At 38.2% G+C, this 12,903-nt stretch overlaps 1 protein-coding gene across 3 annotated transcripts in view; it reads left to right on the top strand.

Moving 5' to 3' along the window:
- LOC106094612 (TSC22 domain family protein 1) overlaps positions 1 to 12,903 on the top strand; it is a 65,104-nt gene that overhangs the window by 32,540 nt on the left and 19,661 nt on the right. For all 3 annotated transcript variants that reach the window (XM_059361093.1, XM_059361092.1, XM_059361091.1), the window contains exon 2: positions 10,717 to 11,040. In XM_059361093.1, the coding sequence (XP_059217076.1) occupies positions 10,827 to 11,040 (214 nt within the window). In that variant the 5' untranslated portion in view covers positions 10,717 to 10,826. The remainder of the gene's footprint in view (positions 1 to 10,716; positions 11,041 to 12,903) is intronic.

Below are 12,903 nucleotides of genomic sequence, written 5' to 3'. Positions count from 1 at the left end.
CCGCACTGAGGACACTGGGGCTAGACAAATTGCAGCGACCACTGCCGTGACATAGTGTTATCCTTGATACAATATCCGATGTTCCGGAGGCCACCGTAGAGCAGAGGTTAGCATGTCCGCCTGGGTTCGAATCCTGGCGAGACCATCAGAAAAAATATATGTGAGGTACTATGCCATGTAAAACTTCTCTCCAAAGAAGTGTCGCACTGCGGCACGCCGTTCGGACTCGACTATAAAAAGAAGGCCCCTTATCATTGAGCTTACGCTTGAACTGGACTGCACTCATTGATATGTGAAAAGTTTGCCCCTGTTCCTTAGTGGAATGTTCATGGGCAAAATTTGTAACTTGCATAACATCGTAAGTCGATCTACCCATGACCGTCCGTCTCTCTGACCATGCGTATAGATTTTATTCAATATTCATATAACTTGCCCTCTCACCCAAGTAGACCCATAAGACCCCAAGTTGGTACTATTGATACTTATTTAAAATCGTTTCCGCTTTATCAGTAACATTTTTCAATGTTAAGTGTTGGCAAACGTCTGCTCCTGGGGTTTTTGTTGTACAACAATAAAGGAAAATTTATATTAAACCAAAAGGACACCTGACACTTAATTGGAATAAACCAAGAACAAAAGCAACATAGAAAATACTCCACTAAAACAAAATGCAAAATTCTCATTTATGAGGTTATCTCAAGTTGATTACCCGAGTCAAGGTAACTTGCAGAGACCAATGTACGCATTTACATTTAAAGAAGTAGCTGAGCTCAAGGTATTGTCGCTAGATTGCTATCATTAAAATAACTGACATCCTTGGCAATGACAGAGAGATGTACTTTAAGCTACTGTCATTTTGCTTAAAACATATTTCATAAAGAAATTGTGGTAGCTACAAGTTTTTCGCCAAAGCATTTTGTTTGAGTTACAATTTTAGCGTTTGTGTACTTAGGACTTAAGGGTCCTTTTTGCGGCCAAATGAGTCGCCTTCTTTAGATAACATCACGTTTCACAGCTTCATTAATGTCGGCAGGATCAATTCAAGGTTTTATTTGCATACACGTGCCTAGAATAAAATCTAAAACAGTCTAGGCAAACTTAAATTTAAAACAAGTGAAAGCATGTTACGTTCGATCGGGACGAATCTTATGTAACCGCCACCATGGACTACATTTGCCAAGTTCATTGAATGACTATTTTTACTTGGGAATATAGCCATTAACAATATAGTATTGTCTCTGGTAGAACAAGGGCTTAAAGTTGTCGCGTATGCTGATTACGTAGCAATTGAGGTCAGGGCAAAGTTTCTCAGCACTCAAAGAGATATACCACGTTCAACCGAAAGTGGCCTAGGTATAAATCCGTGCAAGACAGAAGAAGTTCTTTTCAGCAGGAGATACAAGTTGCCTACAGGGGAACCTGTCTCCTTGGGAGGAGTGAATGTTCCATTAACAGAAAGCGCAAAATACCTGGGTGTTTTGCTGGACAGGAAATACAAATCCAACATTTTGAAAAGGGCAAGAAATGCCACTCTTGCACCTGCAAGAGAGCCATGGGCAAAAGTTGGGGGTTTAGACCGCGGGTCATGCATTGGGTATATACTGTAGTTGTCAGACCTATAATGCTATATGGTGTTGTGGTCTGGTGGACGGCGCTTAAAAAGTCCGCCTACTGCTCAATACTTAACCGGTTCCAAAGGATTTATTGTTTGTGCGTCACAGCCGCACTAAGGATGACACCATTTGATGCACTGAATTTAATGCTACATCTAACGTCTCTGGACATTGTGGCTAGATAAATTGCAGCGTCCACTACCATAATGTTGAGGGAGCTCTATCTTGGGTCATGTGGCGACTACGGATACTGTGTAATACTTGATACAATGACCGATATTCCAGTTAGTGGGGATTACACCCTACCTGAGCCGCTTTATCACAAAAAGTGCTGTACCACTATTCCTGATAGAACCGATTGGAACTACAATAGCCCTGGCAGTGTTGCCACTCACGTGTAGATATTCTTGATCAGCGTAAAAATCTAAGACGATCTAGTCAAGTTCGTCCGTCTGTCTGTTGAAATCACGCTACAGTCTTCAAAAATAGAGATATCGAGCTGAAACTTTGCACAGATCCTTGTTTTGTCCATAAGCAGGTTAAGTTCGAAGATGGGCTATATCGGATTAAATCTTCATAAAACCCCCATATAGACCGATCCGCCGATTTAGGGTCTTATGCCCATAAAAGCCACTTTTATTATCCGATTTTGCTGAAATTTAGAATAGTGAGTTGTGTTAGGCCATTGGACATTCTTCTTCAATTTGGTTCAGATCGTTCCAGATTTGGATATAGCTGCCATATAGACCGATCTCTCGAGTCAAGGTCTTGGGCCCATAAAAGGCGCATTTGTTTTTTCGATGGCGCCGAAATTTGGGGAAATGAGTTGTGTTAGGCTCTTCGACATCCATCTTCAATTTGGCTCAGATCGTTCCAGATTTGGATATAGCTGTCATATAGACCGATCTTTCGAGTCAAGGTCTTGGGCCCATAAAAGGCACATTTGTTTTTTCGATGGCGCCGAAATTTGGGGAAATGAGTTGTGTTAGCCCCTTCGACATCCTTCTGCAATTTGTCGCAGATCGGTCCAGATTTGGATATAGCTGCCATATAAACCGATCTCTCGATTAAATGTTTTGGGCCCATAAAAGGTGCATTTTTTGTCCGATTTCGCCGAAATTTTCGAACAGTGAGTTGTGTTAGAACCGTCGACATATTTTTGCAATTTAGCCTAGATCGTTCCAGATTTGAATATAGCTGCCATATAGACCGATCTCTCGATTTAAGGTTTTGGGCCCATAAAAGGCGCATTTATTGTCCGATTTCGACGAAATTTGATACAGTGCGTTGTGTTAGGCCCTTCGATATCCATCCTCAATTTAGCCTGGATCGTTCCAGATTTGGATATAGCTGCCATGTAGACCAATCTCTGGACTTAAGGTCTTGGGCCCATAAAAGACGCATTTATTTTCCGATGGCGTCCAAAATTGGGGAAATGAGTTGTGTTAGGCCCTTCGACATCTTTCTTCAATTTGGCCCCGATTGGTCCAGATTCGGATATAGCTGTCATATAGACCGATCTCTCGATTTAAGGTTTTGGGCCCATAAAAGGCACATTTATAATCCGATTTCGGTGAAATTTGACACATCCGTGTCGTATATGGTACAGATCGATCTATATTTGAATATGGCTACCAAAAATACCAATATTTTGTTCTACAAAATTGAACAATGACTTGTGCTTATTAGACCACTCAATGTTCGTGCCGAATTTACTCCAAATCGGACCATTTTTTTAACGCCTTTTTACTTGTTTTTTGATCAGACCTCGTACAGGCCGATCGGGACAATATGGGATTCAAACGAAAGGTGCTTAAGAGTAGATTACGAAATCTACATAAAAGTTTTCGATCAATTCCCAAGCGGGTCGCCCCACTTCAAAATTATGCGTCAAATGGACATCTACACTGAACAGGACAAGAAGGAACTCAAAAGAAAGGAATTAGAGAGTAGAATACAAAAATTATTGGGTTGCCCAAAAAGTAATTGCGGATTTTTCATATAGTCGGCGTTGACAAATTTTTTCACAGCTTGTGACTCTGTAATTTCATTCTTTCTTCTGTCAGTTATCAGCTGTTACTTTTAGCTTGCTTTAGAAAAAAGTGTAAAAAAAGTATATCTGATTAAAATTCATTCTAAGTTTTATTAAAAATGCATTTACTTTCTTTTAAAAAATCCGCAATTACTTTTTGGGCAACCCAATATATAACAGCTGATAACTGACAGAAGAAAGAATGCAATTACAGAGTCACAAGCTGTGAAAAAATTGGTCAACGCCGACTATATGAAAAATCCGCAATTACTTTTTGGGCAACCCAATATAAAATAAGGGTCAATTCCCGGGGAGTCCCCCCACTTCATAATTATGCGCCAAATGGACATGTTTACTAAACGGGACTATATGGTATTCTAATGATAGTTATTTGAGAGTTAAATACGAATATAAAAATGTTGAAATTTAGATCATGTCAAAAGGTCCAAAGCAACCGGTCCAGAGAGTGCCGTAGGTGCCGGCTGGCACTTAACGGCACTTAGGTGGGGACACAATATCAGACATGAACCTACTTAGGGGCCTGGCATGGATAACAATTAAGAAATTTGTAGGTAGCATGGAATTCCTAGCTCAGATTTTCTTTTTCGAGGTTACTTTTTTAGTATTTAGATCGCACAACTAGCCGATTACTGGCTGAGGTGGATGTCCATAGTGGCATGGGGCGGATTAATATTCGCACCCTTTTTTCAACCAAACCTAACCGATCCAGATTGTTATCAATATATTTTACAATTCTTCAAGCATATTCTTGCATTGGCTGCCATATTAAAAAAAAAGTCTATCCATTGCTTTGACTTTAATGACACTTAAGGTCATGAGTTGCAACTGTTTGATATTCATATTCAATTCGTTTCACATTCATGTCATGAATAACTTATAGAACTTCTCAAGCAAGTCAATTTAAAGTTTAATACAGCATATGTATCATCAGAAGAACATACATATTTTCATTAAAAGACAAAATAAATCATTTATAATAAACTTAAATTGTTTGAACATTCAAAGAAAATGTAACCTTGTCTCAGGGTGACATAAAATTAAATTTCTCCAAAACTTTGAGAAATAAATTTTTAAAATGCAATTGGCATTTAAACGGATTCAATTTTACCTTGACTTGCAGCAGGCAAGCATTGATGTAGTGGTGATGCTGATGGCAGTATCCGTGTTGTTGATGGTTGTGAATGAGAAAAATTCATCAAAAAAAAAAAAAAAGAATCAACTTAAAGTTCCATGTAATGAATTTTTCAACAGAAAGACAATAACAAAGATTGCATGTATCGTCCTGTGCAGTTGCAATAACTCGGCCATGTATACGAAAGTGTCCTGCAAATGATAAATGTACGAGCATGAGGCCTTCAACATTGGGTGATAAGGTAAACTTTAAAGGGCCATTTTTCTGTGAGTTATAGATTATGGTAGTAGCGTTTAGACTAACATATATGAACGATTTGTAATAACTTATGATGTGATAGAATGAAATACCTTATGATGGTGTTGAAGAAAGAGAATGAACAACCTAATATACTACTTTGTATTGAGTAATTAAGACAGAACATAGTTTGTTTGCTTTTGTAAATTTGTCATATTGTATAAATAGAAAAAAATAAATTTTTTATTCGTTGTAAAACTCTTAACATAATAACAGGTTATGGGCCCTTCCGCGTTTTAAGATCAAAAATAAGGGTAATTCTGTGATTTATAACGAGGTCTTGAGCACAAGATGGCAACGAATATGCAATTGGAAAAACTTCGTGGGAGTGAAAACTTTGAAGACTGGAAGTTTGCAGTTGAGGCATATTTCCAAATGAAAGGTCTGTGGAAATCCCTTCAAGACACAGAAGAAAAAGAGGATAAGAATATCCAAGCAAAGGCGGAATTAATCTTATTGGTTGACAAATCTGTTTATCCCCATATCCGAGAATGTAGTAGTGCGAAGGAAATTTGGACTGCATTAGCCACAGTTTATGAAGACAACGGTTTGGTAAGGAGAGTTGGATTAATTCAAAAATTCTGCTCAACAAAATTGAAAAATTGCACAAACGTTGAAGAATATGTGATTGAAATAATCAACTCCGCCCATAAATTGCGAGCTGTTGGACTTCATATGGATGAAGAATGGATTGGATCAATGCTTCTGGCTGGATTGCCCGACGAGTATAAGCCAATGATTATGGGAATCCAAAGTTCAGGTATTAAGATTACAGGAGATGCCATAAAACTAAAGATATTGCAGGATGTTAAGATTGAAGGAACCGAAATGGCGCTTGCAGGTAACAAAAAGAGAGTTGGAAAAAATAACAAAGGACCAAAATGTTACAATTGCAATCAATATGGTCATATTGCTGCCAAATGTCCTAGCAAGTCAATCAAGAAAGCATTTAAAAAATACGAGAGCGGAAATTCTGCGATGGGAGCTTTTTCGGTACGTAATCTAAATAACAATGACTGGTTTTTTGATTCGGGTGCAACTGCCCATATGTGTTCAAGTTCGGAATTGTTTAGTAGTCGATATGAAGAAAAGAAAACAGAAGTAATAATTGCAAATAACACCACAATGAGTGTTGATAGAATTGGAAATGTTGGCATGGTTTCGGCAGTAGGAAACTCCAGGGAAAACGTTTCGTTCAAAGATGTTCTTCATGTTCCTGATTTGTGCATTAACCTACTGTCAGTTTCAAAAATTGTTGAAAACGGATACAAAGTTGTATTTAACGGAAAAGGTTGCAAAGTTATCAATGATAGTGGCAAAACCATTGTTACTGGAGATTTGGTAGATGGAATGTTTCGTATGAATATTTCAAGTAACAAATCTATGATATCTCAAAGAAAAGTTGAAGAAAGCAATTTGTGGCATAAGCGAATCGGCCATGTAAATAATGAAACGTTGAGAAAAATGGCTTCAGGAGCTGTTCTAGGTGTGAACTGTGAAAAAAGCAATGATAACTGCATCTTTTGCTTAAATGGTAAGATATCAAGAAATCCTTTTAACGACACGGGAACAAGAGTTGGTGGTACACTAGATCTAATACATACTGATCTCTGTGGTCCAATGGAGACATCTTCATTTGGTGGTTCGCAATATATTCTTACATTTATCGACGACTTCTCAAGAAAAGTATTTATTTATTTTTTGAAACGAAAATCTGAGGTTGCTGATAAGTTTGTTGAATTCAAAAATTATGTTGAAAATCAAACAGGAAGAAAAATTAAATCCTTAAGAAGTGACAACGGCACAGAATTTTGCAATGGAAAAATGAAGCGGATAATGATTGACAACGGCATTTATCATCAGACTACGGTACCATATTCACCTCAGCAAAACGGTGTATCCGAAAGAATGAACCGTACCATAGTTGAGAAAACGAGATGTCTTTTAGCTCAGTCTTGTTTGCCAAAAAAGTTTTGGGCTGAAGCAGCAAACACCGCAGTTCATTTAATTAACCTGATTCCAACCAAAATACTCAACGATGTTTCGCCGGAAGAGGTTTGGTCTGGTAAAAAAAAAACCTTGTTTTAAGTATCTGAGAGTTTTTGGATGCAAAGCCGTGATGCACATCCCTAAACAAAAAAGGAAGAAGCTGGATTTAAAGGGGAAAGAAGCAATATTTGTTGGTTACGGTGATCATAAGAAAACTTACCGTTTCCTGAGAAAAATAACATCGTATTGAGCAGAGACGTTAAATTTTTGGAGAATCAATTCTGTGAAGATGTGCCTAAAAATGACTATCCATTTTATAGTTTTCGCCGATGTGATTCAATGGGGGAAATATCTGATGATGATGATTTAAACGATACCTTGCAAGACTCAAATGATAAAACAGCTGAAGAAGATCAAAATGAGCAAGATAATTCAGAATCTGAATACTATTCGGACGAAGCGAATGGTTCATTACCTCATGGGCCTGCAAATGAATCTGAGAATGTAAATCCGATATCATCAGAAGTTGAAATCGCACCGTCGAAAAATTTACGAAAATCTACAAGAACTTCAAAGCCGGTAAGTAGATATGGATATGGATGTCATACATCAGATGAAGATGAGGAACCCAAGACCGTACAACAAGCACTAGAAGGAATTAATAAACAAGAATGGAAAAAGGCAATGGATGACGAAATACAAGCCTTGTTACAGAATAGAACTTGGGAAATAACTGACTTGCCAAAAGGAAAAAAAGCAATTGATAGTAAATGGTGTTTCAAAATAAAACGCAATTCGAATGGTGAAATTGAGAGATATAAAGCTTGACTTGTCGTGAAGGGGTATTCTCAAAAGTATGGGATAGATTATGAGGAAACCTTCTCTCCAGTGGTGAGATATTCCTCAATACGTCTCCTTTTAAGTTTGGCAGTGCAACATAATCTTGACATAGACCAAATGGATGTAATAACGGCGTTCCTTCAAAGCGACTTGAGCGAAGAAATTTATATGAAAATACCGGAAGGCCTTAAAGAAAACGATGGGAAAGTTTGTAAGCTACGGAAATCGTATATGGTCTTAAACAAGCTAGTCGAATTTGGAATAAGAAGTTAGACGAAACTTTAAAGAAAATTGGTCTTACTCAGTCCAAAACCGAACCTTGCGTCTACTACAAATTAAATGAATTTGAAATAACATACGTTGCAATATATGTTGACGATATTTTGATTTTTACCAACAACAACGATTCTAAAATGAATATTAAGAAAAGACTATCAGAAAGTTTCAAAATGAAAGATATTGGTGAAGCGCACTATATTCTGGGAATGAGAATCACAAGAGATAGAGAAAACGGAAAATTGTGGATACATCAAGAACTGTATATCAAAAATGTATTGAAAAAGTTTAATATGCAAAATTGCAATTCTGTTTCTACGCCATTGGATGTAAATCAAAAACTAACGAAGGATATGTGTTCATCAAAGGAGAGTGAAACTTGTAACGTGCCGTATCAAGAAGCTGTAAGAAGTTTGACATATGCTGCACAAGTCTGTCGTCCAGATATATCATACGCAGTGCGGGTTTTGTCAAGATATAACAATAATCATGGAAAACCACACTGGGAAGCAGTTAAACGTGTAATGAGATACCTTAAAGGCACAGTGGATTATAAGCTTCAATTTTCAAAAGACAATAATGAGTATCTACAAGGATTTTCTGATGCAGATTGGGCAGGTGACCCTGATGAAAGGAAGTCTACTTCAGGATACGTTTTCATGTTTCAAAATGGGAGTATTTCCTGGAATTCAAAGAAACAGTCAACCACCGCATTATCAACAACTGAAGCAGAATATATGGCAGTATCAGCATCTGCACAAGAAGCATTATGGTTGGGATCCTTGTTCAAAGAATTGGGAAATTCTTCTTTTATCAAAATTAAATGTGACAACCACACGCACATACCATGCACGATCAAAACATATTGATATAAGACACCATTTCGTGAGGGAATTAGTCGAAGATAAAAAAATAGCTATCGAATACATAAACACTAATGATATGGTCGCCGATGTCCTTACGAAACCTTTATCAAGAATAAGACACTTACATTGCTGTGAGCTGATGGGATTAGGAGTTCAATCTAGTGGGGGTGTTGAAGAAAGAGAATGAACAACCTAATATACTACTTTGTATTGAGTAATTAAAACAGAACATAGTTTGTTTGCTTTTGTAAATTTGTCATATTGTATAAATAGAAAAAAATAAATTTTTTATTCGTTGTAAAACTCTTAACATAATAACAGATGGGCTATAGAAGGTATACTTTCTGGAAACGTCAAACCAACCCCTTTAATGGTTATTTAACCCAATGCTTACCTTTATAAGCATTTTTAACCAAATTGCAAAACAGTCAGGTAGCCTTCTAGAGAGATTAAGTAAAAAGGCATTATGTTCGACCTGGATGAACTTTTGATGCCCACCATGGGATTAGGACCCTAAATTGGAAGATCGGTCTATATGACAGCTATATCTAAATAGAGTCCGACCTGAACCATATTTGAGTCGGATGACGGGAGGCTTAAGACAAATTTCAGCGAAATCGGTTGAAAAATAAAGATTTTATGGGCTTCAGACCCTTAATCGGGAGATCGGTCTATATGACAGCTATATTTAAATATAGTCATATCTGAACCATATATGAGCCAGATGTCGGGAAACCTAAAAATACTCACTGTTTCAAATATCAACGAAATCGGATAAAAAAAATAAAGCTTTTATGCTTCAGACCCTTTATCGGCAGATCGGTCCACATAGCAGCTATATCCAAACATGGTCCGATTTGGCCCGTTCAAGAACTTAACCAGCGTGCATCAAAAAAACGTAGCTGTGCCAAATTTCAGCTCAATATCTCAATTTTTAAAGGCTATGGAGTGATTACAACAGACGGACGGACAGATACACGGACATCGTTAAATCATGTTAGAATTTTTTGACCTTTGTAGGACCAGAAATTGATATTTCGATATGTTGTAAACCGAATGACTAAATGAATATACCCACGACCCTATGGTGACGGGTATAAAAAGAGTATCTAAAGGGGAAGCATTCGGTTTTTCGATACAGTGTGCATATAGTTTTCTAAACTTTTCTTCAAGTCTTCATCAGCAAATTGCCACAACTTCTGCAGAGCCTCTCCAATTAGCTATAGCCCAACCTGTTAAAGAAATATTTCAAGACAATCGGTATATATACGCATCTTCTTTCTCATCAGCTCTCTTTCTCGCAGCATTGATTATTGAATTTGCAAATAGACCACTTTGCAATCAATCTGAGGGTAATTTGAAAAAAAAATCGTTACGCTTTTGATCAACTAAAGTTGCTTTAGCCATTAAAAGAAGTTTTCTTTTGCATTTCACACTTCGAAATACCAAAAAAAAAAAAAGACGGTTGGATTGTTCAAAGAAAAATTTAAATTCTCATTCAATTCAGTTCAATTGTTTGCCACACTGAGACAAGATTGAGAGCCATACGAATTCATTATCAACATCTGCAAACTTTAGTTATTCATTGCTCCATTGCGGCGGGAAAGGAAAATTGAAAAATTATGCTAATTTATTTATCTTTCGCCACAGATTCAACCACCGGCAGTTAAATCTCCATTCGTACCGTACTTTGGCCACTGGCAAAAGGAGAGTGGAAGCGGGGCCCAGAGTACTAGAGGAAGCAGGCAAAAGCCGATGTAATGCCTTCCCGGCGTAATGCCGGCAGTAGTGCGGCCAGCAAACGACGCAAGCATTCCTTGGGCAATTTACGTCGTGCACATCCAGCATCGGGTGCCACATGGAATGTGCAGGTGGTTCGTGGCAAGATGTCATCGAAGTGCCTGTGGCATGCTTGTCGTGCCCTGATTTTGGGTGTGACACTGCTGCTGCTAGGTGCGGGAATGGCAACATTAGGTAAGTAATTTGAATGGCAAGTATGTATTTCCAGGGCATAATGGAGTGTCGTAAAGAAAGAGTAATTTTGTAAATTTGCATTAAAAAAAAACCAACTTAAATGTCATTAAGGGAGTTGAATTTGCTTCTTGGCCAAACTTAAAATTTAAACTAGAAAAATGGCGAATAATAAATGAGAAACCGCCAGGCTAAAGGATAGAGCTTGAGCAAACCGGCATATGATGACAAGCCCACTATCAAAAAAGAAAAAGTGCAATAAATTCGACTAGGCCCACCATGCTCATGTTCGTTAATGGTTCGATATGACATGCCAGTTTTTATGGACTGCCATTAAACGACCTTGGTGAGCACCAGAGGCATAAAATTCGTGGAAATGTGCGAATTTCAATGGCGGAAAATCAATAGGATATATTCAAGAATTCAAAATGAAAGTCCGTTTCATAGCTAAGTTATATCAGAATGTAGAACTGACATTGCATGAGTAAAGAAAGTCGTCCTAAAATTAAGAATTCTTTCTTATATATAAAAATTCATTTGTGTTTGTTTGTTTGTGTGTTCCTTATAGACTCCGAAACGGCTGAACCGGTTTTCTTGAAATGTTCACTAATGGTGCATAATGATCGGGTGATGAAAATACGGTACTACATTTTTGATATCTGTAGGGGGAGCGGACCCTCCCCCTCCCAAAATACCCCACAAAGAGGGGAGCGGACCCTCCCCCTTACCGTCATTTTCAGAAACGCCAGATCTCTGAGATGGGTGGTTCGATTTAAGCGAAATTTTGTATGCTCTCTTATAGTGGGGGGGGGGGGGGGGGGGCGTCCCACCCTAAAAGCTACCAAATATATATATACCCCAATCACGACAATATGGGACTCAAATGAAAGGTACTTAAGATTAGAAAACGTATCTGATATCCAATTGTCGGACCAAGTGTTTGTGGGACCATCACAACCCCAAAACACTCCTTAATCGGACACATTTACCGACCATGGCAATATAAGACTCAAATGAAAGGTATTTGCGAGTAAAATATGAATCTGATATCCAAATTTGGGACAGAGTTTCTGGGGGTCCACCCCTTCCCCAAACAGGACTTATTTACTGACCATGGCAACATGGGGCTTAAATGAAAGGTATTTGAGTGTAGAATACGAATCTGATATCGAGATGTGAGACCAAGTGTTTGAGGGACCGCCCATCCCGGAGAACATCCCCAAAAGAAGACAAATTTACGACCATAGAAATATGGGGCTCAAATGAAAGGTCTTTGGAAACAAAGCACGAATCTGATATCAATGTTCGGGAAAAGAGTCCATGGGTCCACCCGACGCCTATAACACCACCCAAATAGGAAGTATTTTCTGACCATCGCAATATAAGGTCCAAATAAGAGGTATTTTAGAGTAGAACACAAATCTCATATATATTTTCAAAGTCAAGTGAGTGGCCGCCCCGTCCCCCAAAACACTCCTCAAACCGGTCATGTTGGCCGACTATGGAAAAAATGGAGCTCAAATGAAGGGTATTTGGGAGTAGGTCATGAATCTGACATCAACATTCGGGACCCCCAAGTAGGACGTTTTTGCTCACCAAGACAATTTCGATGTTCATAGTTTTTAGGGCCCATACCCCAAACCGGACATATTTGCTGGCTTTTTCAATAAGGGGTATGGTATTTGAGATTTGAAAACGAATTTGATATCCAATGTTGAGGCCAATAGCAATATGGGGTTCAAATACGTTACTAATATATTTTCAGGGCTTAGCGAATAGGGGACCGCCCCACTCTCCAAAACACCCCTAAATCGGGTATATATACCGACCATGTCAATGTGGGGCTTAAATGAAAGGAATTGGGGG

This window comes from Stomoxys calcitrans, chromosome 1, assembly GCF_963082655.1.
Source record: "Stomoxys calcitrans chromosome 1, idStoCalc2.1, whole genome shotgun sequence".
Taxonomy (NCBI): domain Eukaryota; kingdom Metazoa; phylum Arthropoda; class Insecta; order Diptera; family Muscidae; genus Stomoxys; species Stomoxys calcitrans.
The sequence above is the reverse complement of the archived record's forward strand: the minus strand, read 5'-3'. Positions and strand labels throughout refer to the sequence as shown.